The sequence below is a fragment of the Mesoplodon bidens genome (assembly GCF_964165515.1).
Source record: "Mesoplodon bidens genome assembly, chromosome: 19".
NCBI lineage: Eukaryota > Metazoa > Chordata > Mammalia > Artiodactyla > Ziphiidae > Mesoplodon > Mesoplodon bidens.
The window spans coordinates 9,265,244-9,293,239 of NC_138179.1; the positions used below are offsets into that span (position 1 = coordinate 9,265,244).

The window sequence follows — 27,996 nt, forward strand, 5'->3', positions numbered from 1 at the left end:
ACATTAATAAAGTTGGAAAATGCCTGTGCTTTTTGCTTAGCCTCTTAGGAAGGACACAGACAAGTACCTAAGAAATATAGTAAATTATAGTTCACGGATTTCCTCCATTAAAAGCTGAGAAAGGTTGCCTGGTTCTTTTTCTTTTCCCTAAAATATACTTAGGGTACCAACCATAACGTTAGCTTCCTCATAAAAAACAACCTCAGTCCTCACCACTGCTCTCTAAAAACCATATTCTTTCTTTATTAAGCATACAGCTTCTCAGCCTCAGAAAATCTCCAATATAATATTTATCACACATTTTACAAGATAAGGCTGATTTGCTCTCCCACATATCCTCTAGAGCTTAAGAATGTAATGTTACCACTAAATTTTAAATAGGAAAGAAATTTTAAAGTCAATCATTCTAATTTCTATCGATTCAGGCCATATTTAGAAAAAAAATTGTGTTCATGGACCAATGATGTTAAACTACTACAAACTAAGGGAATTATCCACTCAAACTTTCTACACCCAAACTCCTCTCCACCTGAAAAAAACAAAAAAAACCCAAACCAAAACAACAACAAAACCCCCCAAAACCCGTGCCTAGAATGCCAAATTCTTTTAAGTTTATATCTCCCCAGAACTTGGTGCCATGACTCATCATACGCTTGATCAAATTAATGCCACTCAAGAACATTTTAGAAACTGTTGTCCCATTCAGAAAAGAGAGATTATTACATATTTGTCTTCTCTAGCCAGAAACTGACTTATATCAAGTACTCATGAAAAACTCTAATGAAACAGTGGAAATCAGAAAACAAAAGAGAAAGAAAACAGTTTTAAATCTAGAGAGAAAGATGTGAAAAAGAGAAAGTGAAAAATGCGGCTGCACACAGGTGAACAGTGACTGCTCTCTTTTCCTGGCATATATAAAGCACCTGCAGAACGTGATGACTTTAAAGGCTTCACACTGTGGTGTTCATGACTCCAAAATAAAACACTGCATAAAAAAAACAAACAAACAACCTAACACTTTGTTTTCCAAAAATAATTTAGGATGCTGAAGATAAAAAGCTAAATTTATCTCCAAATGTGTATGAACCTCGGGTTGACTAGCAAAACAAAGACAGACTAGGTTATTACAGAAGTGGGATGAAAACTCCCCAGAATCAAATATTTCCTCAAATGATGAACTTGTCAGGTTGCAAATGTTCATCTCTTTTATTGTTATCGATATGAGAGCCACTGGCGATTAGTAGCTGGAATTGACAGAGAGCAAATTTGTTTAAGGGCTAAGTAAAAGTCTGGAAGCTTTGTTTTGATAACCGCGTACGTGCTGTTTAACAGTGAATTGTTTTTTAGTAAGAAGACAGGTGTTAAAACTACCTCTACAAGAGCTCTATATACTAATTCAAAGGTCTATCAGATTTCCTGCTGTTTCTGGTGTGTTAAGGAAAAAATAAAAAGGACACAACACTGAAAAAAAGTACACACACACACACACACACACACACCCCTTGGAAACACTTGTGCAGCTCTGTGAACAGATTTTTCAGAGCCCCTGGTCAAGCCCTGGGAAAAGGAAGTCTCTGGTCGCTTCAGATCCTGCCGGGCCAGAAGCGAGGCGTCGGGGTTCCTCCTTTATCCACCCAGCCGGGTGGCAGCCGCACTGATGGGACACTCACCTCCTCCCCCTCTCCTCCCCGCTCAGCCCCAGCAGCCAGTGCCCCCGAGCCTGCAGGACAAGAGTCGGGCGCCCGGGCTCCATCCGCCCCTTCGGCCTAGGTTCCCGGAGGACGACCCCCAGCCCAGTTCCGAGGGAAAAGGGGTCGGCGCGGGCGAAAACCGCCATAACCGCCGACCACCCGTCGCCGGTGCCGGGTCTGCTCTGCGTCTGCGAGGCGCGTCCCGGCCCAGGTCTTCACACCCACCTGCCTCGCCCGGCAGCTCCCGCGCCAGCTCCCGCGGCCCCGCCGCCGCCAGCTCCCGTTCCCGGCCGCAGCGCCATCTTGCTCCGGGCCCGCCGCCGCCGCCGCCGCCGCCGCCGCCGCCACCTTCCCGGCAGCTGTCAGCTCCGACAGCCACTTCCGGGGCAAACGCACGACCCCACCTCGCCGCGGCCTAGGCAACGGGGCGGGGCCGCGCGCCCACGTGACCCTTCGCGTCCGGGGGAGGAGTTGCGCTTCCTCGTCACGTGACACGGACACAGCTGAGGGCCCGCCAGGTGAAATTCTGGTTCAGGGGTCGGTGGGGTGGTCCGGTGCCGGCTCCAGGTTCATTTTCAGGCAAGGCTCTGTGGAGAACCCAGCTGGCCGCCGAGCGGCAAGGCGTCATCGTTCTTACGTTGGAAAAACCATCGTCTTGCTTAGTGGAAAGGGTACACTGAGTCCTGTTTTTTAACCTGGATGGTGGGTACACGGGTGTTCTTTTATTGTTACTCTTTACACAAAGAATAGATTGATCTTGAATGCCCCTTTGATAGCATCACAGCGCCGATTAGTGATGAGCTCTACTTTTTCCCAGGAACTCGGCAGCTTCCTTTTGGTACCCACCCTAAAAGCCGAAGGTGTTTAGCCACCTGGTAATCCCCATTTTCCCTATACTTACAATCAGGGCCAAAACGGTGGTGTTTGGAAAAGTTCATCGCTCCGACCCTACCTGGGCATATTTTTACTGTGATTTTTTTTTTTCCCTAATCAAACTACTGTAGGTAAATGTAAAAGTTGAATGTAAAGTTTTTCAAGCCCTCAAGTGGAGTTTGCTTACTAGCAAGTAACGGATTATAATTAGCTTTATCTTTTACTCTTGCCTCAGGGCTTTTACTGGGAAACAATTTGTAGTAAGTTATCGTTTATTGGGCACAATCACTGGTCAGGAACTTTACTGTATTTTTTCAAATCCTCAGTGTCCCTAAGAGCTAGTATTGGCATTTCACAGATAAGAAAATCAAGGTTAAAAGAAGTAGTAATTTACCCAGATCAAACAGCTGCAAAACAGCAGGACCAGGATCAAAATACAAGTTTGACTTCAAAGTCCTTGCTCATTTCAGCTAGAGCCAGCTATTTAATTATGCTTTTTTCCCCCATAATTGTCCACTAACTTCATTCCTCCCCTTCTTTAGATGGAACTGTGTAGCAGATGTTCCAATCGACATAAACTGATCTATAACTAAATTCAGTATTAATCCATCGACAAATCAAGATGATACAGGCTTATGTAGCCACTTTTAAGGATGGGTGATCGCACAGGAGAAAATACTAAAAAAAAATAAAAGAGGAAATAAAGTCAAATGAAGGGAGTACTTCAAAGATCATAGACCACATGACTCAGGATGTCAGCATTCCACGATATTTCCAGTCCAGGTTAGATGCTGTCCTGTGATGATTCAGCATTGTGGCCTTATGTCTAACACGGCATCTACCGCACTATTTGTTCCTTTACTTTATGCCCACTACACTGTAAGGGCAGGGACTGTGTTACCAAGACTTGTATTCCTAACCAAATATATAATGCGTGGTTAAGGAATATATTTTGTGAAGTTATGATGTGTCAGGCACAGTGCTAGGTACTTCTAATCTTGAGACATAGTCGGTATTACCCTCAATTTCACAAACAAACTGAACCTCTGAGAAATTAAAGAACTTAAAACAACTGGCAAATGGGTGGCACCAGTCCACCTACTTCCAGAATATATTTTGAGTCAAGGCTCTGTTTGCAAGAACAAAAAAATCACAGGCTTGTAAGTATTTCTTGCACCTTGTAGCAATAGGTCTCCATTTACATAAATTCTAAAGATGAACGATTTTTGTCTCATCTAAAATATTTAAGTTGCAGGCTACCCATCCTGAGTCTAGAATAAAAGGCTGAGAATACAGGAAATAAATGTTTCATTCAAATGTTGCTGAGAAAAGGTTATCTATACTATAGTATTACAGTACTGATAACTAACATTCATGTCAGGCACCATTCCAAGTACCTTACATGTATGAAGTCGATTTTTTATTCCACTGTACAAAACTAGCAACTGAGGAAAATCTGCTAAGAGTGAATAGTCTCTATCACTGTACAATCATAATCCTTTACCTTCGGCAGAGACCTGCATACTATCTGGATGAAGGGCCATAAAGCCTTAGGAAAGATAAGCTGTAAGCGAACGGAGCCAGAGGTGGATCAAGTAACAGGAACATTCTTCCTTATCAGGATAAAATGTTTATCACTTTTCGAGCAAAGTCATCTCAAATGGAAAGAGACAGGAAAGAACATGGTTAAATGATGGAAAATGAAGTAAGAAAGGGAGAAGCTGACCATAATCTTATAGCTGCAACATTATGAAGGTAAGGTCTGAGCTACGATAGGGATGAGGTAAAAGATATTTATATATAGATCAAAGAATTTAAAATCCTAGTGAACTTGAACAACCAGCCATATAAAAGGCATCTTTTTGTGGCTCATATCACAAAAGGCCATCAACAAATTAAGAAACAGTGAAATAAAGAGAGCAGTAGGTTTATTCTTGGGAGACAGCCCGTGCTGCTTCTTATCCATCCCCCCCCCAAAAAAAAAAGTGGGTGGGAAGGGGCATTCAACCTCAAGACTTTACTTCACAATGTGGTTCCAAATGCCTCTCCACAGCATACATGACACCCTCCTTCACACCTGAAGGGAAAAATCCAGTTCACCACATTTGGGTGTTGTTATTTTTAGCATAAACTTTTGCTCTTCTGTAAGAAGCATCGCTCTGGATTCAAACCACATGAATGTCAATGAATGTTTTTTCCATTATATAATCATTTCAAAAATCACCTATGAATTGAAACTTGACATGATGCCCTGATAGTTTAGGATCATTTTTCACTAGTCCCATGTTCTTGTAGTTGATTTCATATGTTTGGTACAGGTGATTATAAGACAATGTATTCCATGAAAACAACATTCATGCTGGAATCATAAAATCACATTTGTGATACAGTCTTTTTAGAAGCCTGTTTTTAACTTTTGTCCTCAGGAGTTACCTTCTTCTTGCTGTTCTGACCAGTGACCTTTTTCCTGTGACAATGAAAGTTGAATTAGAAATTTTAGATTTATGTACTTTCCAACACTTTACCAGTTTAATAAACATTTACTGAAACCTCCTGTATAATCAAGTATACGAGGCACTAGGAACACAAAGATGTGTCTTTGTCCTTGAGAAAACCACATCCACCTAAGTGAGACAGAAACACCACAGTCAACTACACTACAATATGGTATAAAAGACAGATTCTGATCCTGAATTAATAAGAAGAGTTCACATTGATTAAATGCCAGATACTGTTTATAAGTCATTTATATGTATCAACTCAGATAGTCTTCCTAACTTACGGAGAACATTCTATTATTATCCTCATTTTACAGATGTGGAAAATGAGGTAGAGTGGTTAAGTAACTTGCTGATCATCACACACTGGTAATTAATAAATATTAGACATGACACTGGTAATAAATATTAGACATGACAGTCTGCTTTTAGAGTTTGGTGAATGGTGAATGCCATCAACTAACTGTTAACACAGGAAAAGGAAAAAGAGTTTTGAGAAAATAATCAATATTCACATACGACAGTATAGTAATGCAAAGTTCTTAGATGTATATCAGTTCATTTAATCCTCCACCAACTCTGAGTGGCAGAGTTGGTATTATTTATATAACTATTTCCATTATATATAGGGGGAAAGAGAGGTGAAGTGACTTGTCCAAAATCACACAGGAAAAGGTGTTACTAGAGCCAGTTATTCTGGCTCCAAATCCAATCTCCCCTACGCCCTACTACACCAGTTTGAGTTTGCAGCAGCTGAAGTGACACCCACTAGCCAACAGGCTTCAGGTTTATAGCTCAGTTGGAAAGCTGGGCTTGAAGATATGGACTTAAGATATATCAGCATAGAGCTGAGGCCACAGGTGTGGGTAGGATCATTAAAGCAACATCTACAGTGGAAAGGTAAACTAGACTCAGATCAGGTCTTGTTTGTATGCTATGTTAAGAAGTATGGCCTTTAAATGTGAAGAAAATAGAGAGAGAACCAAAGCATCTTAAGCAGGGGGCTCGTGACAAGGTTTATACCAGGTGTCCTCAAAGTCTTAGCGCAGCTTTAAGTTTTAGTAACTTCAGATCATAAAAGCTACAAACTTACAAAAATCTGCAATTAAAGTGTCATTATTTAAAATATTGATTTTATTCTTACAGTTCAACACAGCCATGATCTTATGCTCTAGTCAATCTTCGACCTTTGTAAAAACTTTTATCAGCTGCGGCTCAGTGCCTGAAAGGACTGCATTTCCAATCCCTGCTTTAAGATCACTCAAAGAATGAGGTTCTGATGTGTACGCAACAACTCTGCAGCAGCCCACCACAAGAAGACGTCTAATGAGACAGATGAGGTGACCGAGCAGGACAACCTTCTCTACCAACCCACTGGTCACCCAGGAACTGCTGCTACAAAGAATGAGAAGAAAACTGTAGCAAGAACGCACAGAACTGAATAAGTACAAGTGAGATTAAAATAATCTTTCAAAGGATGTAGTTTCGTAAGGTTGTAACATTTATTCTTCCCAAGTTATTAAAGCTTAAAACCACCAAACCCTTTGGGACACTCTGTACAGTCTCTGTACTGGGGCTGAACATTATTTCTCACAAGCAATACAAAATGTCAGGCAGACTCTTTCATTCAGAAGGAAAGTGCAGGTTTTCTTGCCTGGGTTCACCTTGTTCCTTCTACATGCCTCAATTTTACCTATCCTTGAACATAATTCTACTTCCTTGAAACTTTCTGTAACTACACCAATCCATAATGATTTTTTCCCCTTCTCTAAACTTCTGTTTTATTTAAAAATTATTATCTAAGTTTTTTCATGTAATCTCCTTTCACTAACTTCAGGAAAGGGGTCTCATTTTACATCCATTCATACACCTTACTACATATTATATATGTAGTAAGACTGAAGGTGGACAGTAAGTACTTGGTAAATGCCTACATTTTATATACGTTATATATTAATTGGTATGATAGAATTTGAAGAGTGTCATTTTTCCTTAAATAGTGGAAAGAATAGTACTGTGCAGAATATTTTAGCCCACCCCTATGAAATCATGTAGTTTCCTGGCAGTAACAGGCAAAAAAGGTAGTCCTGTGTATATGCTAAAAAAAAAAAAAAAAATCTATGCTTTAAAATCCTCAAAAACTCAGCTAAATGACTACAAACTTACCCAAGTCATACTGTTCAGAGGTGTTACAAAGTACTTAAGCATAAGCCCAAGATCCTACTGAAATCCTGCCCAGAATATGGAGCTTGAAAGAAGACTCCATCAGTGTGAGTCAGCACTCCTAACTACTGGCCTCAGTAGTGTGCCCAGATACAGGCTGTGTGGAGACGGTGGACAGTGCAATTCTAATTCATAGTGAATTGAAATCATATTTTCAAAGATGGAGAAAAACAGATCATTAATATACAGATAAAGAAAAATTCCAAGATTGAAGTATCCAAGTTTCTAAATCACAGGCAACCTAAGATATATTACTTTTATTACATTCTATAATGGACTGTAGACCTATCAAATTCTACTTCTAAAAATCTATCCTAAGGAAAAATAATGCTTACGTTATAAGAATATGCCAGAATCAAACAGTAACTTTCACCATATACTTACCGCTTATCCTTAGCTTTTTCTAAGAAATATTTTGGAGTTGTACTAATGCTCTCCCTTTCCAAAGGCTTCTTAATCATCTTTTTCTTTTGTTTACTGAAAGGTACAAAGAAAGAACTGAATTAAGTGCAACTTAGTTTAAAAGAGCTAAAACTAGTTTTGGTTCTTTGGTTCACAAAATTCGTTTCCTTCATCCACTTACAGGTTTACAGTGACACCACTGTATCCACTTTAATATACTAGGTTACCTAACAGCATCTAGAGAGGTAACCCAAAGGGATGATAAATTCAACCAATTTTTTAAAAGGCACTGATTATGATTAAAATATGTCATGTGTCACTCTTATATCTTGTGCTAACAAACACCAGAGTTTGATTTTGGCCAATTAACTGCTTTTTACCAGTTTTATGAATTAGAACAAAATCTGAGCATATTTCACTCACGTTGAATAATACTTTAAAAATCTGAATACTTAAAATTTCAAGGATGAAAAACTGGCAGGGAAAGAACAGACAGTATTCACAAATATTTAAAAGGAAAATTTTTAATCTTAAAATGTTCTAAAAATAGTAGTATTATTAGAACTATGATGTATAAGAGTGTGAAATCAAGAATATATATGTATAACTGATTCACTTTGTTATAAAGCAGAAACTAACACACCATTGTGAAGCAATTATACTCCAATAAAGTTGTAAAAAAAAAAAAAGAATATATATGTAAAGAGAGAGAGAGAAGCTCCAGGTAAATTCAAGATTGTACCTTAGTAGTTTTTGGAAGCCTTTTATGTATTCTGGGACAGGACATCCGGCCTGCTGGATAACATTGGCAACACTGAAAAAGGTACCCATAAACGTAAATTTGTATCTTGTCAAACTGATGTTTATGTACATAAACCCTCTGCACAATATAAGAGGAACTAAAACTACACAAACAAAAAAGTAATCCAGTAAAGTGTTTTGATAAATTATTACCAATTATTACCAGATGCAGTCATACTGGATTACTAAGAGAATGGTCTGCTGGACTGAAATCAATGTCTTGATGAAAATTTTAGATAGCAGCTGTTTCTACTCAATATTTAACAAGCCCTAAAAAGCTACTAAGCCCAGTATTGGATGAGACACTGAGTGAAGTCAGTCACACTTAAATTTATTAAATGATAAAGCTTGACATGGTCTCAAGCTTCTCATGTATACAGTAAGTCCCCTACACATGAACCTTCAAGTTTTGAACTTTCAAAGATGTAAACATGCGTTCGCATGCCCAATCATGTAAATTAGTTCACATGTCTGGTGTACATTGTCATATGCATACATCCTCTACAAGTGGTTGTGCTTTTGTGTACTTTACTGTACAGTACTGTATAGAGTGCAGTAGCACAGTATCTTTGTTTCAAGCCCAGGGTGTCCGGAGGCAAGCATAAAAGCAGCGGTGAGGTAGCTGGTACTGCTAAGAAGCGCCAGCTGTTGTACTGTACTACTGTACTTTTCAAGGTACTGTACTGTAAGATTAAAAATGTTTTCTTTATTTTTGGGTTTGTTTTTTATGTATTATTTGTGTGAAAACTATTATAAACCTATTACAGTATGTACTATATAGCCAGTTGTATTAGTTGGGTACCTAGGCTAACATTGTTGGACTTATGAACAAACTGGACTTAACGAATGCGCTCTCGGAACAGAACTTGTTTGTATGTAGGGGACTTACTGTAGTAACTTATTCAATCCTTACAACCCTTTGTAGTAAATACTATCATTATCCCCATCTCCCAGATGGAAAACTGAGGTACACAGTTGCACTGATATGGGGGTCATCAGGTGTACATGCTTGGAGTTGCTGAGAACTCAGGTGAATCTAGGCTGTTGCAATGTACTCCCCTACACACCACATGTGAAAGTCTGATCACAGCAAAATCAAGGCTGACAGAGGCAAGGCTCAGAGGGCACGAAGCAAAATCTTCGCCAAAACTGATAAACAGAATAAAGTACAAACCGCCTACATCCACAACTCAACTTCATTTGTTAGAAATATGAACTATTGCCAATTATCATCAGCCTAAAATTCCTGTAAGCAGCCCAAATGTAGGAAACTCAGCTTCTATATTAAAATCTATGACGATGGGCTGAATTAAGATAAGATTCTAAAAGTGTATCTATCACAGGTTACCCAGGCTTCAAGGGGCTACAACTGAATATGAGAGTGTGTTACTAAAACAGTTTTTCCTCTATGACAGGTGATCCTGGGACTAAACATAAAACTCCAGCTGCCCCTAAGAGTGATGGGAAGAATACACTCATGATAAGAGATCATTTTGACGGGGCTATAAGAGACTCAGGGGTTAACTTTAAACTATTAATTAATCCAAAAACCTTAATATTACATTTTGAGTAATATCAAGTGAAGGCTATTGGGAGAATTTTGTGAGTCTGAAACTTTTTTCTTTTTTTAAATTAATTAATCTTTGCCTGCATTGGGTCTTTGTTGCTGTGCGCGGGCCCTTTTTAGTTGCAACGAGTGGGGGCTACTCTTCGTTGTGCACAGGCCTCTCATTAAGGTGGCTTCTCTTGTTGTGGAGTACAGGCTCTAGATGCGCAGGCTTCAGTAGTTCTGGCACATGGGCTCAGTAGTTGTGGCTCGCAGGCTCTAGAGCGCAGGATCAGTAGTTGCGGCCCACGGGCTTAGTTGCTCCATGGCATGTAGGATCTTCCTGGACCAGGGCTCAAACCCATGTCCCCTGCATTGGCAGGCGGATTCTTAACCACTGTGCCACCAAGGAAGCCCGTGAGTCTGAAACTTAATGAATATTCCATTGTGAATACTTCCAAAATCTTAACAATGGAAGGGCAAAAATGAGGCCCTTTGATAATTTTTCTTTTTTTCATGGCTAAAGTTTGTTTGACTAATACCATAACAGAATTTGGGACACAGCCATTTTGTAATTATCCGTTAACTGTGTATGAGAATAATGAAGCAATTTTGCCAACTTAATGCTAAGTTTTTTCTAATTTACCTTCTTAATAATGGTTTATCATCTTCAGTGAAAAACGTAACAGCTCTTCCTTTATGCCCAGCTCTTCCAGTTCGACCTAAGAGAAATCAGACCATTAAAAAAAACCCCTACTTTTGGGCGGAATGGGAACTTCAAGAATCACATATACACATCACTGGATTTTCACAGCACTAAAAACTTGAGCATGCTGAAGGGACTGGTAGTGGTGCTAAGAGAGGTGAGTAGAGGGGTGGGGCACACGACTCACCTATCCTGTGGATATATTCCACTGAGCTGGTTGGAAAGTCATAGTTGATGACCAAGTTCACACCTTTAAAATCGATCCCTCTGGCTAGCAAGGCTGTACAAATAAGAACCCAGATTTTTCCTGCTCTGAAGCTATGGACTGTGTTATCTCTCTGGTTAACAGAACATATATTAAATGTTTTAGTACCACTCTAGGAATGGAAAACAAGTACTTCATAAATTTAATGCCAATTAAAAATAATTTAGTTGTTCTTTATTGCTTTGAAAGTATGCATTTGACTTTACCTGTTGCTGAGTTCTGTCTGCATGAATAACATCCACATTAATACCTTCATATATGAGCTCATGAAAAAGTTCTTTAGCCCTTTCAATGGACTGAACAAAAACAAGAACAGGTGGATTGAAACCCTAAAAGAAAGCATACATAATCCATAATCAAGAATATAACTGCAGTATTTCATATTTTAGTTCATTTTAATTTAGAAATTGACAAATTTCTTAGACCAGAGGTCCAAGTCTGCCTCTGTCTTCCTCACCATCCATTCTCTACAATGGGTTCTTTCTCCTGTTGTGAAGTACAGGCTCTCCATCTAATTCCAATAATCTTGTCTAATTAATTCCCCTTCATCTTTCTACAGCAATGGATGCCCCCTCTTTGAAATAATCATCTGATTGCTTCTGTGCTTCAGAACATTTTTGTTTCTTCTTAAAATGTAATAGCTGTCATTTTTTAAAAAATAAATTTATTTAATTTATTTATTTTTGGCTGTGTTGGGTCTTCGTTGTTGCGTGCGGGTTTTCTCTAGTTGCGGTGAGCGGGGGCTACTCTTCATTGTGGTGCGTGGTCCTCTCATTGTGGTGGCTTCTCCTGTTGCAGAGCACGGGCTCCAGGTGCATGGGCTTCAGCAGTTGTGGCTCACGGGCTCTAGAGCTCAGGCTCAGTAGTTGTGGTGCACGGGCTTAGTTGCTCCACGGCACGTGGAATCTTCCTGGACCAGGGCTTGAACCCGTGTCCCCTGCATTGGCAGGTGGATTCTCAACCACTGCACCACCAGGGAAGGCCCAATAACTGTCATTTTAATCTGTTATTTATCCTAACTGTGGGTATTCCCCAAAGCTTAGTCCTTGTTTCTCAGTTCTCTCAATATAATCTTTATCTTATCAAGTTCCATAAAATCTGTTATCAACCAGCAGCCCTGAGCAAATGATTTTTTTTACATTAATATCATCAAACCCCACCTCTCTCTCAAACCAGCTTTCTATATTTTTGACTGTCAGCATTAGGGCTTAACCTTATTATTTTGGTCCACGTACCCTTTCAGAATCTAATGAAAGAAAGCTATGAAGCTTTCTAACAGGCAACCACACATTCACACAAAATGTTACCTATAATTTCAGAAGGTTCACAGAACTCCTGAAGTTTATACATGGCTAAAAATCTCTGGTGTCTAATTCCATTTGAGTATCTGTGAAAACCTTAAATTTCCTACTGCCAAATGATATCCTTAAGAACATTAGTAAAACATGCACATAATAGCAGTTATTATGTGCCAAGCACTATTGTTAAGTACTATATTTCTATTAACTCATTAATAAAACAAAAAACCCCACTCTAGTGTCCTATTCATTAATGCCCCAGTTCTCTAAGAAACCAGCAGAGTGATGGGTGGAGATTCAGGGGCAGATATATACAGGCATACTTTGTTTAATTGCACTTTGCAGATATTGTGTTTTTTACGACTTGAAGGTTTGTGGCGACTCAACGTTCAAGCAAGTCTATCGGCACCATATTTTTCCAACAGCATTTGCTCACTTCACATCTCTGTATCACATTTTGGTAATTCTCGCAATATTTCAAACTTCTTCATTATTATTATATTTGCTGTTGTGATCTATGATCAGTGAGTGATCTTTAATGTTACTGTTATGACTCAGTGAGGGCTCAGGTGATGGTTAGCATTTTCAGCAATAAAGTATTTTTAAGTTAAGGTATGTACATTGTTTTGTGTTTTTTTTGTTTTGTTTTGTTTTGTTTTTGCGGTACACGGGCCTCTCACTGTTGTGGCCTCTCCCGTTGAGGAGCACAGGCTCCGGACGCGCAGGCTCAGCGGCCATGGCTCACGGGCCCAGCCGCTCCGCAGCACGTGGGATCTTCCCAGACCGGGGCACAAGCCCGTGTCCCCTGCATCGGCAGGCGGACTCTCAACCACTGCGCCACCAGGGAAGCCCTGTACATTGTTCTTTAGACATAATGCTATTGCACACTTAATAGACTACAATATAGTGTACACATAACTTTTCTATACACTGGGAAACCAGAAAATTCCTGTGACTCACTTTATTGTGACATTGGCTTTACTGTGGTGGTCTGGAACAGACCCACAGTGTGCTGGTGTGGAAAAAGGAGGCATTCAGGGCAGCAGGTAGGTCTTTCCCTGGCCTACCCCAAGCTGGCAACAGAAATCTTAATATATTCTGAGAGGAGAGCCTCTCCCCTTCGAGACAAGAGTTGCTCCAATGTGCTTCTTACCGATTTACCACTGGATTACTAAGTATGATGCAGGAGTAGCACTCAACGCCCCCCCCTTTTTTTTAAGTTTCTAAAACCTTTTACTTCAGCTTAAATATGGAAACAGCCAGGGCACGGAGGGGGGCCCACCCAGGAATCCTGCGGCAGGACCCCCTCAATAGCACACAGCTCAGGGATCCAGGCCACAGCACTAACCACCCTACCTGGGGACAGGGAGGAGAGCTGGGGGCCCTGCAGCCAGTTCTGGATGGGAGTTAGAGTGTGGACAGGGAGAAGCTGGAACAGAGAGACCCCCAAAACTGCCAGCAGAAGGCGGGAGACCCAGCAGAGCCTCAATCAAGGGTCTGCCAGGAAGTTAAGTGCTCATAATAAATCCGTCTTCCAAGGCTAGTAATACAAGCAATTGCTAGTAATATTACACCTAGTAATACAAGGCTTGGTGAACATTAACAAAACTCAAGAATGTAGTCCAAATATACCTTTTTAACAAGTTCTCTCATGGCCAGAAGTTTTCCAGTCTCAGACCCAACGAAGAGAAGCTCTTGTTCTACGGTCTCTACTGCAGAATTCCTAAGAAGAAAACATCCCTTGTAGTTTGCAAGAGCCAATTTTTGTTTCCCCCCTTGAATTCTAAATAAATGAAAAAATTTACACACAACTCCAACAGAATGACCTTTTCCACTGTCAATATAAGTACCAAATTATTTATATTTTAACTTAAAGACAAAGTTGTTATTTTTAAATGTTTAATTCGTTCTTTTTTTTAAATTTTTAAGTCCAAGTATAGTTGATTTACAATGTTATATTAGTTTCAGGTGTATGGCAAAGTGATTCAGTTATGTGTGTATATATATGTGTGTGTGTATATATATATTATTTTTCAGATTCTTTTCCATTATAGTTTATTACAAGATACTGAATATAGTTCCATGTGCTATACAGTAGGACCTTGTTGTTTATCTATTTTATATACAGTAGTTTGTATCTGCTAATCCCAAACTCCTAATTTATCCCCACCTCTGCCTTTCCCCTTTGGTAATTGTAACTTTGTTTTCTATGTCTGTAAGTCTGTTTCTGCATTGTAAATAAGTTCATTTTTATCATTTTTTAGATTCCACATATAAGTGATATCATATGATATTTGTCTTTCTGTCTGACTTACTTCACTTAGTATGATAATCTCTGGGCCCATCCATGTTGCTGCATGGCATTACTTCATTCTTTTTTATGACTGAATAATATTCCTCTGTGTGTGTGTGTTTGAGTGTGTGTGTACACCACATCTTCTTTACCCATCATCTCTCAATGGGCATTTAGGTTGCTTCCATGTCTTGGCTATTGTAAATAGTGCTGCTATGAACACTGGGGTGCATGTATCTTTTCGAATTATAGTTTTCTCAGGATATATGCCCAGGAGTTGAGATTGCTGGATCATATGGTAACTCTATTTTTAGTTTTTTAAGGAACCTCCATACTATTTTCCATAGTGGCTGCACCAATTTACATTCCCACCAACAATGTAAGAGGGTTCCCTGTCTCCACACCCTCTCCAGCATTTATTCTTTATTCTTTTTAAAATTTTATTGGAGTATAGTTGATTTACAATGTTGTGTTAGTTTCTCTAGCATTTATTCTTTGTAGACTTTCTGATGATGGCCATTCTGACTGGTGTGAGGTGATACCTCATTGTACTTTTGATTTGCATTTCTCTAATAATTAGTGATGTTGAGCATCTTTTCATGTGCCTATTGGCCATCTGGATGTCTTTGGAGAAATGTCTATTTAGGTCTTTGAATGTTTTGTTATGATTATAAAAATGTTATCTCAAGAAAATTTTTAAAAATAAAGACATAAACAATAAGATAAATTACCCACAATTCTACCATTTTAGAATAAACTTTGACATTTTGTTGTGTTCTAGTCATAAATTTTCATGTGTCTAGTTACTTACAAAATTTTTCTAAAAGTAAAATTATCGGGTAAAGTGAGAACATTTTAAAGGGGGTTGTTACATATGCTTAAATTTTTTTCTTAATGGTTAGCGAAGGTTTATTTATTGACAAACAGTTGGGGTGAGGTATCTTTAGGCTTTATTAACACTCTATACCATGTATAAATACTTTTTCCATTCTGTTATCTGCCTTTATAATTATGTTTATGGTTAATCTGTTCTATTTTTCTTTTTATACACAGGAGTTTTATGTTGAAAGTAGACAGGATATTCTTTACTGTTTCATTTGGCTTCTTTTTTACTTAACATGGTACTACAAGCACTTTTTCATATAGCTACAATCTTCACTCTGACCATTTCATGCATTGCATTGTAGTGTATCAAGTGGCAATATCATAATTTCATAAGACTTTTCTCTACCATTTAGCATAAATGCTCCCCAAAATATTTTTAAAAAGCAATTATAAATCAAGTGGCTCAGTAACATCAGCTTCCTTCTCTGTGGCCCTACTTTGTTAAGCCATCAACAAGATTAAATCCTTTGGGTGGCCACAGAGCTCATGTCATACTTTGTGGATTGGAAAAACCAACTAAACGCATGAGGATAGGAATATTAATATGACAATATGAGAATCTCCCTTTGGATTATTCTAAAATAGAAAATGCTTAATCAATCTTGACTTTAAAGAATATATTTCTTTCAGTCAAACTCTTTTCATCAATCTTAGGCCACACAACCTATCTCTTTTAGTCTAAAATAATGACGTGTTTTTTAAAAAAAAATGAGTGGGATAACGTGGAAGAACAATTACCTTGCTCCAATGGAAACAGAAATGACATTATCCAAGTTGAGTTTGCACCACTGCTCAACATCATAGGCAAAAGTTGCACTGAACATAGCTCTTTTGACCTTGTGGGATGTGCAGGCCAAGAAAATGGAAGCCAGCTGGTCTCTGAACCCGGTTTTGCCATCTTCAAACAGTTTATCTGATTCATCTACTACCAGCCATTCAACGCTAAGAAATAACAAAAAAAACTTGTGGGTATTGAACTGAAAGATCCAAGATGCTTCACTACCTGTGGCAACACATGAAGAAGTCAAACCACAATGATGCTTCTCAGATCTACATATCATACCAGAAAAAGGTATAAGAAAAATAAGCAAGAAAAAGGTAAAAACGAGATAAATATAAATTAATGTACCTATTCCATTAGCCCCAAAGATATGAGGCTCCACTGGCAATGACAGAAGCTCAGACAAACCTTATGAACGCCATCGCCATTGCTGAAAGATGCGAAGATTTCTAGGGGAATTCTGTACTAACTGCTTATCGGAATCTGTTAACTTTCTTCCAGACCAGGATAGTTACTTTTCTATGAGTTTAATGAAAACCATTTTTCTCAGCATCAACATAGCAAGCTCCAAAGAGCAATAATACAAGTAATTGAGGACAAAATATAATCAATTTAATGAAAAACACACATAAAAGACATGATTAAAGTAATGTACCTTGTTAAGTCTATTCCTGGAGGATCTTGCTTTAATAAATAGATTAGTCGATTTGGAGTAGTCACAAGAATATCTATAAGGAAAAATAAATGGTACAAATTGCAAAAATAACATTCATCCCTCTTGAATTAGGGGATTAAGACTCCTGAATTTCCGTTAATAACCTCAGGTGGGGAGAAGTGGTTATATGCACTACACCAACAACACAATAAGCTAATATACATATTTTTTTAATCCATCATAGCACAAACTCCTATATCCTTACTCTCCTTCTATTTGATCTGCCTTCTCAGCTTCTAAGAGGCAAGAATACTATAATCCACCAGTTTGCTTATCAAACATTTGTTTTTCAGGAAAATACTTTCCTTAAATGCAACTTTACTCAGAAGCTCAAGATAAAAGACAAGTAAAACAGATTCTCTGGCTGATCTAAGAGTAGGGATGTAAATCAATCTTATCTGCAGAATATGTCCATGGCAGATTAACAATCAACAGAATATGCAGGGATTCTCAACCTCAGCACTACTGGCATTTTGGTTCAGACAACTCCTTGTTGTAGGAGGCTGACCTGTGCGTTGTAGGATGTTTAACAGCATCCCTGGCTTCCGTCCCTATACCAGTAGCACCTCTCCCCAGTTGTGATGACTTCAAATGTCTCCAGATATTGCCAAGTATCCCTGGGGTAGAGGGTGAGGTGGGGGTGAAGGGCAGGATCACCTCTGGTTGGGAACCCCTGGTATATATTTATGTAACCCCTGGTATATATTTATGTAACCACTGGGTGGGGGTAAGGAGGAGATCTCTTTCAGCTTCTCTAAAAATCAAACTAACTACACTTTAAGAACTTCTAGGTAGCAATTAGGATACTTGTAATTTCTAAATCCCTTACGTCTCAAGCATGAACCCCTTACCAAACTTCTTAGATGATTGAGGTCCAAATTTCTTGGCTGCAACTGCTGCTTTGTGGATCATGTGTATCCTGAATCCTGTTCCCTCAGATATTTTTACTAACTCTCGGTGAATCTACAACAGAAAATGATAAAAACATTAGCTGCTAAAATACTTGGATAAGATGTATAGTCTCTTTTTCATTATTAACAAAATAAATCTAGTATCAACCCATGAATACCTGAAATTAAGCCCACAGTAATCTGTAGATTAACCTGGAACCTCAGCATTTTGGAACATCAATACTAAGTAAGATTCAGTAGTTTCTTCCGGTCTAGTAAACTAGTTCCAAGAGATAAAACCAAAACTCTTCCATTCTGTTACATATTGTTTGTAGAATACAGTGCTGTTACAAAGCTATTTCATACTTGGCATGTATTTTATATTAAGCACATTGGGAGGGTGGAGTGGATCATTGTATAGTTTTACTTTCTCAAAAACTGAGATGAGGTTTCATTTTTCTAGGTGAGGAAAAAAAGTTTTAGAGGGGAACTATATATTATAGTAGCCTTCCAACTTCAAGGATCTTAGAGCATATACCAAAGTATAAATGTTGAGAACAACATATTTTATAAAGCTGAAAAGACTTAAAAGACTTGCCCACATGCAGTAAGATACAGAGAAGTGTGCTTTGAACAGAATATGTGACCATGAGAAAGACACGGGCCTTACTCTTTTGGACCTTTCTATTACCCTCAAATAAGAAAGATAACTGACAAACACAAACACAACCTCTTCAGAAACTCCCAGTCATACCTGGCTGGCAAGTTCTCGTGTTGGTGATATAATCAGGGCTCTGAAGCCTTTGTTTGTGGGTTGTTTCAGCTGCATTAAAATAGGAATGCTAAAAGCCAAAGTCTTTCCAGATCCTGTAGGAGCAGAAGCTAGAAGTTCTCGACCCTAAAAACAGAGCATATTAAGTACAAGGAAGAGCACATAAATTTTTCAGAGCCCAGTCAAATAATGCTACCAGCCATAAAAATAACAAAATTATACATAATAAATCCAAACACTCACATTCCCATCACTCTTCTAACTTCTCCCATATTTGCTTTTCTACCCACCCCTGCTACAACCGCCCCAATAGAGTTTCTGAGCATTATTACTAAAGTCCATTTGAACTGGGTAAAGAAAGGAGATAACTAAAACCCAGAGATGATTCACAACCCTATTTCCATTATTTCAATTTTTCTTTCCCCTAAACCTCTTTATCAAAGCAAAATTACAAAACCAACTTTTTGACCTGATTATCTGCATTGCTCCATCCTTGAGGAAGGTTTTAATAAATAACAGAATAGCTAAAAGTTAGAAATAAAAAGTGGTGAAAACCTGAGTGACAGAGTCATTTATAGGTGACAATCTTCAAAAAGTCACTGTGATTTTTTTTTTTTTTTTCACTGTGATTTTTAATATTTATTTATTTATTTATTTATTTATGGCTGTGTTGGGTCTTCGTGTCTGTGCGAGGGCTTTCTCTAGTGCGGCAAGCGGGGGCCACTCTTCATCACGGTGCGTGGGCCTCTCACTATCGCGGCCTCTCTTGTTGCGGAGCACAGGCTCCAGACGCGCAGGCTCAGTAGTTGTGACTCATGGGCCTAGTTGCTCCGCGGCATGTGGGATCTTCCCAGACCAGGGCTTGAACCCATGTCCCCTGCACTGGCAGGCAGATTCTCAACCACCGCGCCACCAGGGAAGCCCGGTCACTGTGATTTTTAAAGCTTTAAGCTAAGGTCACTACAGAAACCACCTTAAATGAAAACTAAAAGCAAGTTTACTATAATGTCAGTCAACAACATCATTCAAATATATTCTTATTTCAGTTCCCAAAGAAAATGAAAAGGATTAGTATGGATGAGGAGAGAGGGAACTCATACCCTTTGGCTACTAGAACTGAAGCCATCTTGGTTATGTTGGGGAAAAAAGTCAGCTCTCACCACTACAAAAAGAAACCTCAGAAAAACTTAATTTCCAAAAGACTAAGTTAACTCATGCTTCTAGCAACAACACATAAACAAATTATGGTATATTCATACAACAGAATACCACTCAGTAACAAACTACTGATATATGCAACATGGAGGAATCTCAAAAACTTGTATTAGAGTGAAAGAAACCAAAAAGAGTAAATAATGAATGATTCCACTTATATGATTCCATAAGAGGCAAAACTAAAACATGGCAATAGAAACCAGAAAAGTGCTTACCTCTGGGCAGGGGTCAGGTGAGGACTGAATGGAAGGGGTATGAGAGAACTGTCTTGAGTGACAGAAATGTTACACATCTTCACTGAGTTGATGGTTACATAGGGTATGCACTGTTGAAACTCACTGAACTGTGCACTTAAAATCTATGCATTTTTTGGGTACTTAAATAGACTTCAATAATAAAAAGTACTGGGATAAAAACAAAGTCAGGTTATGTGCAAGAATTCTGTATTTCTGAAATAGTTCTTGAATATTACAAACTAAATCATGGATGAAAAAACAGAACATAGTCCCTATCCTCAGAAGATTAACACTCTTAGTTAAGTGGAAAAGATGAATATAATTAGTGCAAGTACATAGTAGTGTAAAGTGTAAGACAAATGTTGCAAGAAAAAGAAAACACATGGAGAACTGGGTGGCAGGGGAAACAGTGTTGGCAAAGGAAAAAGATCACATCTAGCAGTAGTGATCCAGACAAATCTTACGGAGGCACAGGTATTAGAGACGGACCTTGAAATCAAGGGTAGGATTTCAACAAGGGGAGATAAGGCAGAAAGGAAGATTTCAAAGACAGAGGAAAGAGAATGAACACACACACACACACACACACACACACACGCACGCATACTCACTTATAGGCCTTCATACTCACATGCAGCATAACTGGAATGGCTTGCATTTGGATTGGCGTAGGTATCTGGAAGCCTGCATCTAGAATGTTCTGAAGCAGTCGAGAATTGATTTTAAATTCCTGGTCAAGTTGCTGAAATGTAGCAATTGGGTCAGGAAGATCAGTTCCTTGGACATGAATTTTATGTTTATTCCGGAAGAAGTTTATCTGAAAAGTGAAATAAAGGAGTCGCCATGAATGTGGTCAAATACATTGTCAGATGGTGTAAAGCAACAGGAACGGTTTCTGGGATAAGCTTTAGTAACATATGAAACTTTCTGGTTAAATTCCAATCCCTACGAGATATAGATATTAGGTATAGTTCGTGCCCTTTCATAGAAGGAAGACCTTCATAACAATGAAACCTATCTATCCACACTCTCCTCATATTAAGGTGTCAATGCCATGAATAATGTGTTATTCATATTAATGTGCTGTCAATCACAATCTTATATAAACTTCTAGAAGGCAGGCACTGAATCAATCTATCGTCTTTACATGGCACTTAGCAGACAAGTGCCAGTGCCTTTTAATGATCTACCCTAAACTCTACTTATGAGTGCCAAAAGCAGAATCAAGTGATGTTGATTTTTTTTGTTTTCCCATTTTCTGATCCAGACAGCCAAATTCTAGATTCGGGATTACTAACTGAGCTGAACAATACTCTCCATCTGCAATACGGCAGGAGCGCAGCAAACGTGACAACGGCGTATTTGTTGTTTCTTCTGAATTCTACTCCTCCTAGTCCCAAGCCATAAAATAGGTTTCTTAAGAATTCTAACTCTCAAATCCCCGTCAGAGGAAACCCTTCTAAACCAGTGTGAGTTTAACATAAAGGAGAAAGGGGGCCAATTTCATGTTTATCAAGAGGGAATAAGAAATTTTAAAAATTTAATTCTAAATACATCATCAATTTTGACCTAAGTTTCAAAATTTCAAGATATTTTCAAGAATTTTAAACTTTAAAAATTTCAGCCACAGCACAAATACTACTTTAAGTTTCCATTAAAGTAAAATCTAATCTAATGTAAGTAACCTTCTAAACAAAACCATATTCGCTTTTACCAACAGAATAACCCAAGGATAGTGAAAAAGTCATTAGGCCAGAAAAACAATTGGATGAAGACATTTTTCTAACCTTTTCTTTTCTGAGCTGCTCCAACTTTCCTGAAGTTAGTTTATTTTCTCTTTTAACTTTTTTATCTTCAATCTTTGCTTCCACAGATGATATCCACTGTATAGTAGAAACTTCTTGAGAAGTAATTTCTAAAATATATTTTTTAAAAATTAAAAGATTTTAAGTGCAACATTCTTAGGTGGCACAAACAGGCCATACTTTACCTTCACACTAAACAAAAGAAAAAGTACTAGTGGTTGCAACTAGATGAAAGAAAGTAATAGGAGGTATAAAAATTGGGAAAGGAGAGGGGCTTCCCTGGTGGTGCAGTGGTTAAGAATCCGCCTGCCAGTGCAGGGGACACAGGTTCGAGCCCTGGTCCGGAAAGATCCCACATGCCGCGGAGCAACTAAACCCGTGCACCACAACTACTGAGCCTGTGCTGTAGAGCCTGCGAGGCACAACTACTGAGCCTGAGTGCCACAACTCCTGAAGCCCATGCGCCTAGAGCCTGTGCTCTGCAACAAGAGAAGCCACCCAATGAGAAGCCCGTGAACAGCAACGAAGAGTAGCCCCTGCTTGCCACAACTAGAGAAAAGCCCGCGCGCAGCAACGAAGACCCAAGGCGGCCAAAAATAAAAATAAATAAATAAAATTTTTTTAAAAATTGGGAAAGGAGAAGCAAGTTGTGTGTTGGTAAAATCAGAGCTCTGAAGCTCACTCCCTTCCCTTATTTTTCTTTTTAGTTATTTCAGCTTTGTAATATGTACCTAAATGTACACTTGAAAACAATAAGGGATTAATTCAAAAACTATTTAAACAATAAGAGATGTCAATGAGGCAGCCAGCTTTTCTATATCCAACCAGCCAGAAAATAAATATGATGCAAGAAAAGATTTCACTTATAATAGCAATAAACACAACACAATACTTAAGGACTACTCAATATTCTAAAGAGAGCAATTCTCACTTAATCTATAAATAACACTAGCTCAATGAAAAGTAATGATAGGATTGTTTTGGTAACTGAAGTAGCTGACTTTAAAGTTTACATGGGAAAATAAACACGTACGAACACCTAAAAAATTCTAAGAAGAGTAATGAGCAAAGACTGCTTCTGGAATTTCTTTTAAATTTCTTCAACTTCACCGATGTACAACCAACATAATAAACTGCATATATTTAAAGTATACAATTTGAGGCATTTTGACATTATGTATACACCTGTTAAACCATCACCACATTTAAGACTATTTCCATCACTTCCCAAAATTTCCTTGTGGCCCCTTACAATGCATCAGTCCATCCCTAGGTAACAACCTGTATTTTCTTTCTTTCTTTCTTTCTTTTTTGGCTGTGCCGCACAGCGCATGGGATCTTAGTTCCCTGACCAGGGATTGAACCCCTGCTCCCTGCAGTGGAAGAGCAGAGCCTTAACCACTGGACCACCAGGGAAGTCCCCTGTTTTCTGTCACTGTTGATTAATTAGCTTCTTTTTCCTGGAATTTTATATAAATGGAATCATATAGTATTTAATAAATTTAGTCTGGTTTCTTTCACTCAGGGTAGTTATTTTGAGATTCATCCATGTTGGAGCATGTATCCATAATTTTAACTTTTTATTTACAAGTAGTATTCCATTGTATGGATACACAATTTGTCTATCCTCCGCTTGCTGAAGGACATTTGGGTCATTTCCAGTTTTTGGCTGTTACATATAAAGCCACTCTGAACACCTGTGTACAAGTCTTTGTGAGGACACACGTCTTCCTTTCTCTTGGGTAAATTCTAGGAGTGGAATAGGTGGGTCACATGGTAACTGCATGTTTATTTAAAAAAAAATCCTTTTCAATTTCTACCAAAAAAGCCTACTAGAGTTTTAACTGGGTTTGCACTGACTCTATACATCACTTTAGGGAGAAAATATCCAGTTGCCCAATCAATAAAAAGAGTATGCCATACCACTCTATTGGAATTTATAAAGTAAGGCCACATTAATTAACACAAGCTGGTACTGGTGTAGGAATACAGAATTAGAAATCAATGAAATAGAATAGAGTCGAAAGACCCAAATATATATGGGAAGTAAGTTACAATAAAAGTTGTATTTAAATCCGTCGGGGAGAAGATGTAATATCAATGTATTAGGACAATTAGCTAGACATCTGGAAAAAAATTAATTAGTTCCTCATTCATTCCTTATACCAAATAAAATCCCAGAGGGTCAAAGATTTCAATATAACAAAATGAAACTACAAATAAGAAAACATGGGAGAATTTTTAAAAAATAAGCTTAATGCTTAGAATGCAAAAACAAAACCAAAAAACCATAAAGGAAAAGATAAATTTAACACATAAAATGGCAATAAATAAATAAATAAATAAATACGATAAGTGACAAGGGACAAACTAGAAAACATATCTGTATACATAGTATGCTAGAATAGAGCTAATTTCCTAAATATATATAAGGCCTAACAAATTAATAAGAGACAGATGAACAATATTAACAGTAAAAAGGTGCAACAGTACATGAGGCGGCAAATTAATGTAAAAAGGAAACTCTCATACATTGCTGGTGGGCATCACCAATTGGAATGACTTCTTTTTTTGGAAAGACTTTTTAAAAAAATAAAATTTTGTTCCCTTTTATGAGACAGTTGGCATTAATAGACCTGAATCATTATTCATCCATAAGATCTTGAATTTTCCAATTAAAACTATATATATGTCTATCCACACTTGTTGCTAAATGGTTATAGGACATATCTGTGTGTTTCTGGTTGCCCAGGAAAACAGGGCAACCTAAGCTGGTGTTAGGTCTTTTTTCAATTCATCTCGGTGGAAGGCTTTATTAAACTTCCTTGTAGCCAGGAAAGTAACATGACTTGTTAACTATGAAATTCCACTTCTAAGAATTTATCAGACAGATATACCCACACATACACACAAAGTAAAACATTTATTGCAACACTGTAAAAGTGAGGAAACAAACTAAATGTCCATCACATAGGAACTTGTTAAATCACGTATGGAATGTACAATGGGACACTATGCTATGTTAAAATGAACAAGGTAATGCACTTCCTACTCATTCCAAACAACCTCCTAGATATATTGTTTTTTATAAAAGGAGTAGGGGTAGGGAAGGTTCAGAACAGAACAGCATACAGAGTACACTATCATTCACGTTTTTTAAGCGAGGTATTAAATACATGTGAATAGAATCTCTCTAGGAAAATACCTAAGAAATTGATTAACAGTGGTTGCCTCTGGAGAAATAGGGGACTAGAGACAAAACAGTGGGAAGAAAATTTACTTTTCACCATTGTATAACTTTTTAAAACCATATGTAAGTATTTAGTTTATTAAAAAGGTAAAATGGCTAGGAAACTTAATAGATGTAATAGACAAAGAAAAAAGGTAAATACTCCTATTGTTGAGTACAGAAAAAAACCTTGCGAAAAACAGGCAAGGTGTAAAAACAAACAAGTCACAAAACTTGAAATGTAAATATCCAACAAAGCCTATGAAAAGATGTTCAACCTCACCAGTTATCAAGAAAATACAGAGGCTTCCCTGGTGGCGCAGTGGTTAAGAATCCACCTGCCAATGCAGGGGACACGGGTTTGAGCCCTGGCCTGGGAAGATCCCACATGCTGTAGAGCAACTAAGCCCATGCACCACAACTACAGAGCCTGCGAGCCACAACTACTGAAGCCGGCGAGCCTAGAGCCCGTGCTCCGCAACAAGAGAAGCTACCCAATGAGAAGCTTATGCACCGCAACGAAGAGTAGCCCCTGCTCGCCGCAACTAGAGAAAGCCTGCGCTCAGCAACAAAGGTTCAATGCAGCCAAAAATAAATAAATTAAATAAATTTTTAAAAAGAAAATACAAATTAAAAAAGTTTCACTCATGAGATTGGCTAAAATGTTAAGACCAACAGTATCCAGCATTGACATGGCTGTGGGAAGTCATTTTGCTTCTGTTCAAATTAAGAAATGTGCATGCCCTTTCACCTAGTGAATTCACATTTAGGATGCTAATTACAGAAATACAGCACCTGTACAAAAAGATATATGTACAGGTACGTTATTGTAGCAATATCTGTAATCACAAATACCTGGAAACAACCTGAATGCCATCAACTGACAAATAGCTGTATACTGTCTGAGGTGTAATCATAAGCTTGCATAATTTCTGTAATTGAAAAAAAAAAGAAAAAAAACATACATCAAGCACTAACCTGAAGTCATCTTCTTCCTCTTTTTCTTGTTCTGCTCCCTCTTCCTTTCAGTTAGGCTCGCTTCATTTTTCTCTTCATCTTGTAGTTCCTGATGAGTTCTTGATGCTTCACACTCACCTGGGACAGACTTCTTGTTTCCAAAAAAGTCCAGTCCCTGTAGCACCTCCGAAGAATCAAAGTCATATTTCCTTTTTCCTATCTAAAACCCAGAAAATTTCAAATGAAATCTATAGACAGACTGGCACTGTTTTCACCCTAGCAGTGCTGGCAGTAAGGGTGTGGGTACAATGATTCCCCATCTTTTTTATCTTTCACCAAATATTTGTTTGAGCTGACAAGTGTGTGTGTGGGCAAATGGAATCCAAGATGATACCTTTTCTGACCTTATAAAAGTAATAATAATAATCATAATAGCAACTAACACTTATAAGCATAACACTTACATGCTGTCAGGCAGATTTCTAAGCATGTTTAGATATATTAAATTCCTTCTTCCTTCAACAATCCTAATGAGGTAAATAGCAATATTACAGATGAGAAAATCGAGGCATTAAGAGGTTAAGTAACTTGATCAAGGTCTCAAAACTAGTAACTGGCAGACCCAGGATTTTACCTGAATAATCTGGTTCCAGAGTTCAAACTCTTAACAACTACGCTATGCCGACAGACAAAGAAGAAACACACGTGTTGCACACACACACAAATGTCCTTAGTCCCAATACCAAGAAATCTTGATATTCAAGATTTTCCACAATTGGGCCCTAACTACTCCCGATTTATCACTCACTACTTCCCTATGTAAGACCTCCCATTTATAAATCGCTCTTCTCATTGGTTACTTAACACGCCATGGAGTTGCGGGAATAAAAAAAAACATGCCCACTAAAGGCATACGCATGCCAAGACAAACCTGGAGAGACTACAGTGAAATCATCTGTTCTCTCCGTTTGGGGCTGTTTCTGCTTTTCAAATTCTTTTCCATCAGTTTCGGAGCAAAGATAACTTCTGAAAGTAGGATTCTAACTGTGCTTTGAATAAACGCAGAAAGGAGGCCGGGAGGAAACGTTTCCTTGGTAGACCCAACAAAGTCTACAGAAGGATCGGAAAAAGAGTTCACTCAGAAGGCTACAGTAAGCAGATCGCCAAGGGAGGGAAAATGCCCCACAGCCAGGCCACGGGGTCTCCGAGTACCGGCTCCCCCAGCAGCCGGTTCCTTTTCCGGCACCTGCCCCTTCTCAGTTACTCGGGCTTCTGACGCCTTGCGCACAGTACCTTGAATCGGGCAGCGTCCGCCGAGAAGCGTCTCACGTCGAATTTGGCACCCGCGCCGAGCCGGCGAAACAGATCGTGAGCATCCATCTTTTCCCAGAAAGCTCCGCGGTCCCATGGCGCTTGCGCAGAGGACTCCCCTCCCGGAAGGTCTGGGGCTAGATCTTGGGCGGAAGGCGGGGCGGAGCCTGGCGGCTGTGAGAGTTTGGGAGTTTTTATCGTCGTGCAGTGCGTCTTTTTTTTTTTTTTTTTTTTTTTTTTTGCGGTACGCGGGCCTCTCACTGTTGTGGCCTCTCCCGTTGCGGAGCACACGCACAGGCTCAGCGGCCATGGCTTACGGGCCCAGCCGCTCCGCGGCATGTGGGATCTTCCCGGACTCCGGGGCACGAGCCCGTGTACCCGTGTCCCCTGCATCGGCAGGCGGACTCTCACCCACTGCGCCACCAGGGAAGCCCCAACACACGCTCTTCGTTGCGGTGCACGTGCTCCTTATTGCAGTGGCTTCTGTTGTTGCAGACCGTGGGCTCTAGGTGCACCGGCTTCAGTAGTTGTGGCTCATGGGCCCTAGAGTGCAGGCTCAGTAGTTGTGGTGCACGGGCTTCGTTGCGCCACAGCATGTGGGATC

At 38.9% G+C, this 27,996-nt stretch overlaps 2 protein-coding genes across 20 annotated transcripts in view; both read right to left on the bottom strand.

Moving 5' to 3' along the window:
• SYNRG (synergin gamma) overlaps positions 1-2,027 on the bottom strand; it is a 90,847-nt gene extending 88,820 nt beyond the window's left edge. For all 18 annotated transcript variants that reach the window (XR_014014019.1, XM_081219608.1, XM_081219605.1 and 15 more), the window contains exon 1: positions 1,917-2,027. Coding sequence is in view for 17 of the 18 variants with exons in the window: in XM_081219608.1 (XP_081075734.1) it covers positions 1,917-1,993 (77 nt within the window). In the remaining variant the exon portion in view is untranslated. The remainder of the gene's footprint in view (positions 1-1,916) is intronic.
• A 2,445-nt stretch (positions 2,028-4,472) lies between these two features.
• Positions 4,473-27,931, bottom strand: DDX52 (DExD-box helicase 52). 2 transcript variants are annotated; one of them, XM_081217976.1, is made up of 15 exons: positions 27,375-27,911; positions 26,103-26,301; positions 21,878-22,005; positions 20,722-20,907; positions 18,622-18,765; positions 17,829-17,940; positions 16,918-16,990; positions 16,220-16,423; positions 13,936-14,026; positions 11,212-11,334; positions 10,928-11,078; positions 10,681-10,756; positions 8,430-8,501; positions 7,670-7,762; positions 4,473-5,031 (listed from the first exon to the last, which is right to left on the bottom strand). In XM_081217976.1, the coding sequence occupies exons 1-15, from the start codon at positions 27,783-27,785 to the stop codon at positions 4,974-4,976; spliced, it is 2,121 nt and encodes a 706-aa protein (XP_081074102.1). In that variant the 5' UTR covers positions 27,786-27,911; the 3' UTR covers positions 4,473-4,973. The 2 variants fall into 2 exon arrangements, with proteins under 2 accessions (XP_081074102.1, XP_081074101.1); XM_081217975.1 differs by lacking the exon at positions 4,473-5,031 and adding an exon at positions 6,217-6,451 and having other exon boundaries at positions 27,375-27,931.
• Between the last annotated feature and the right edge of the window lie 65 nt (positions 27,932-27,996).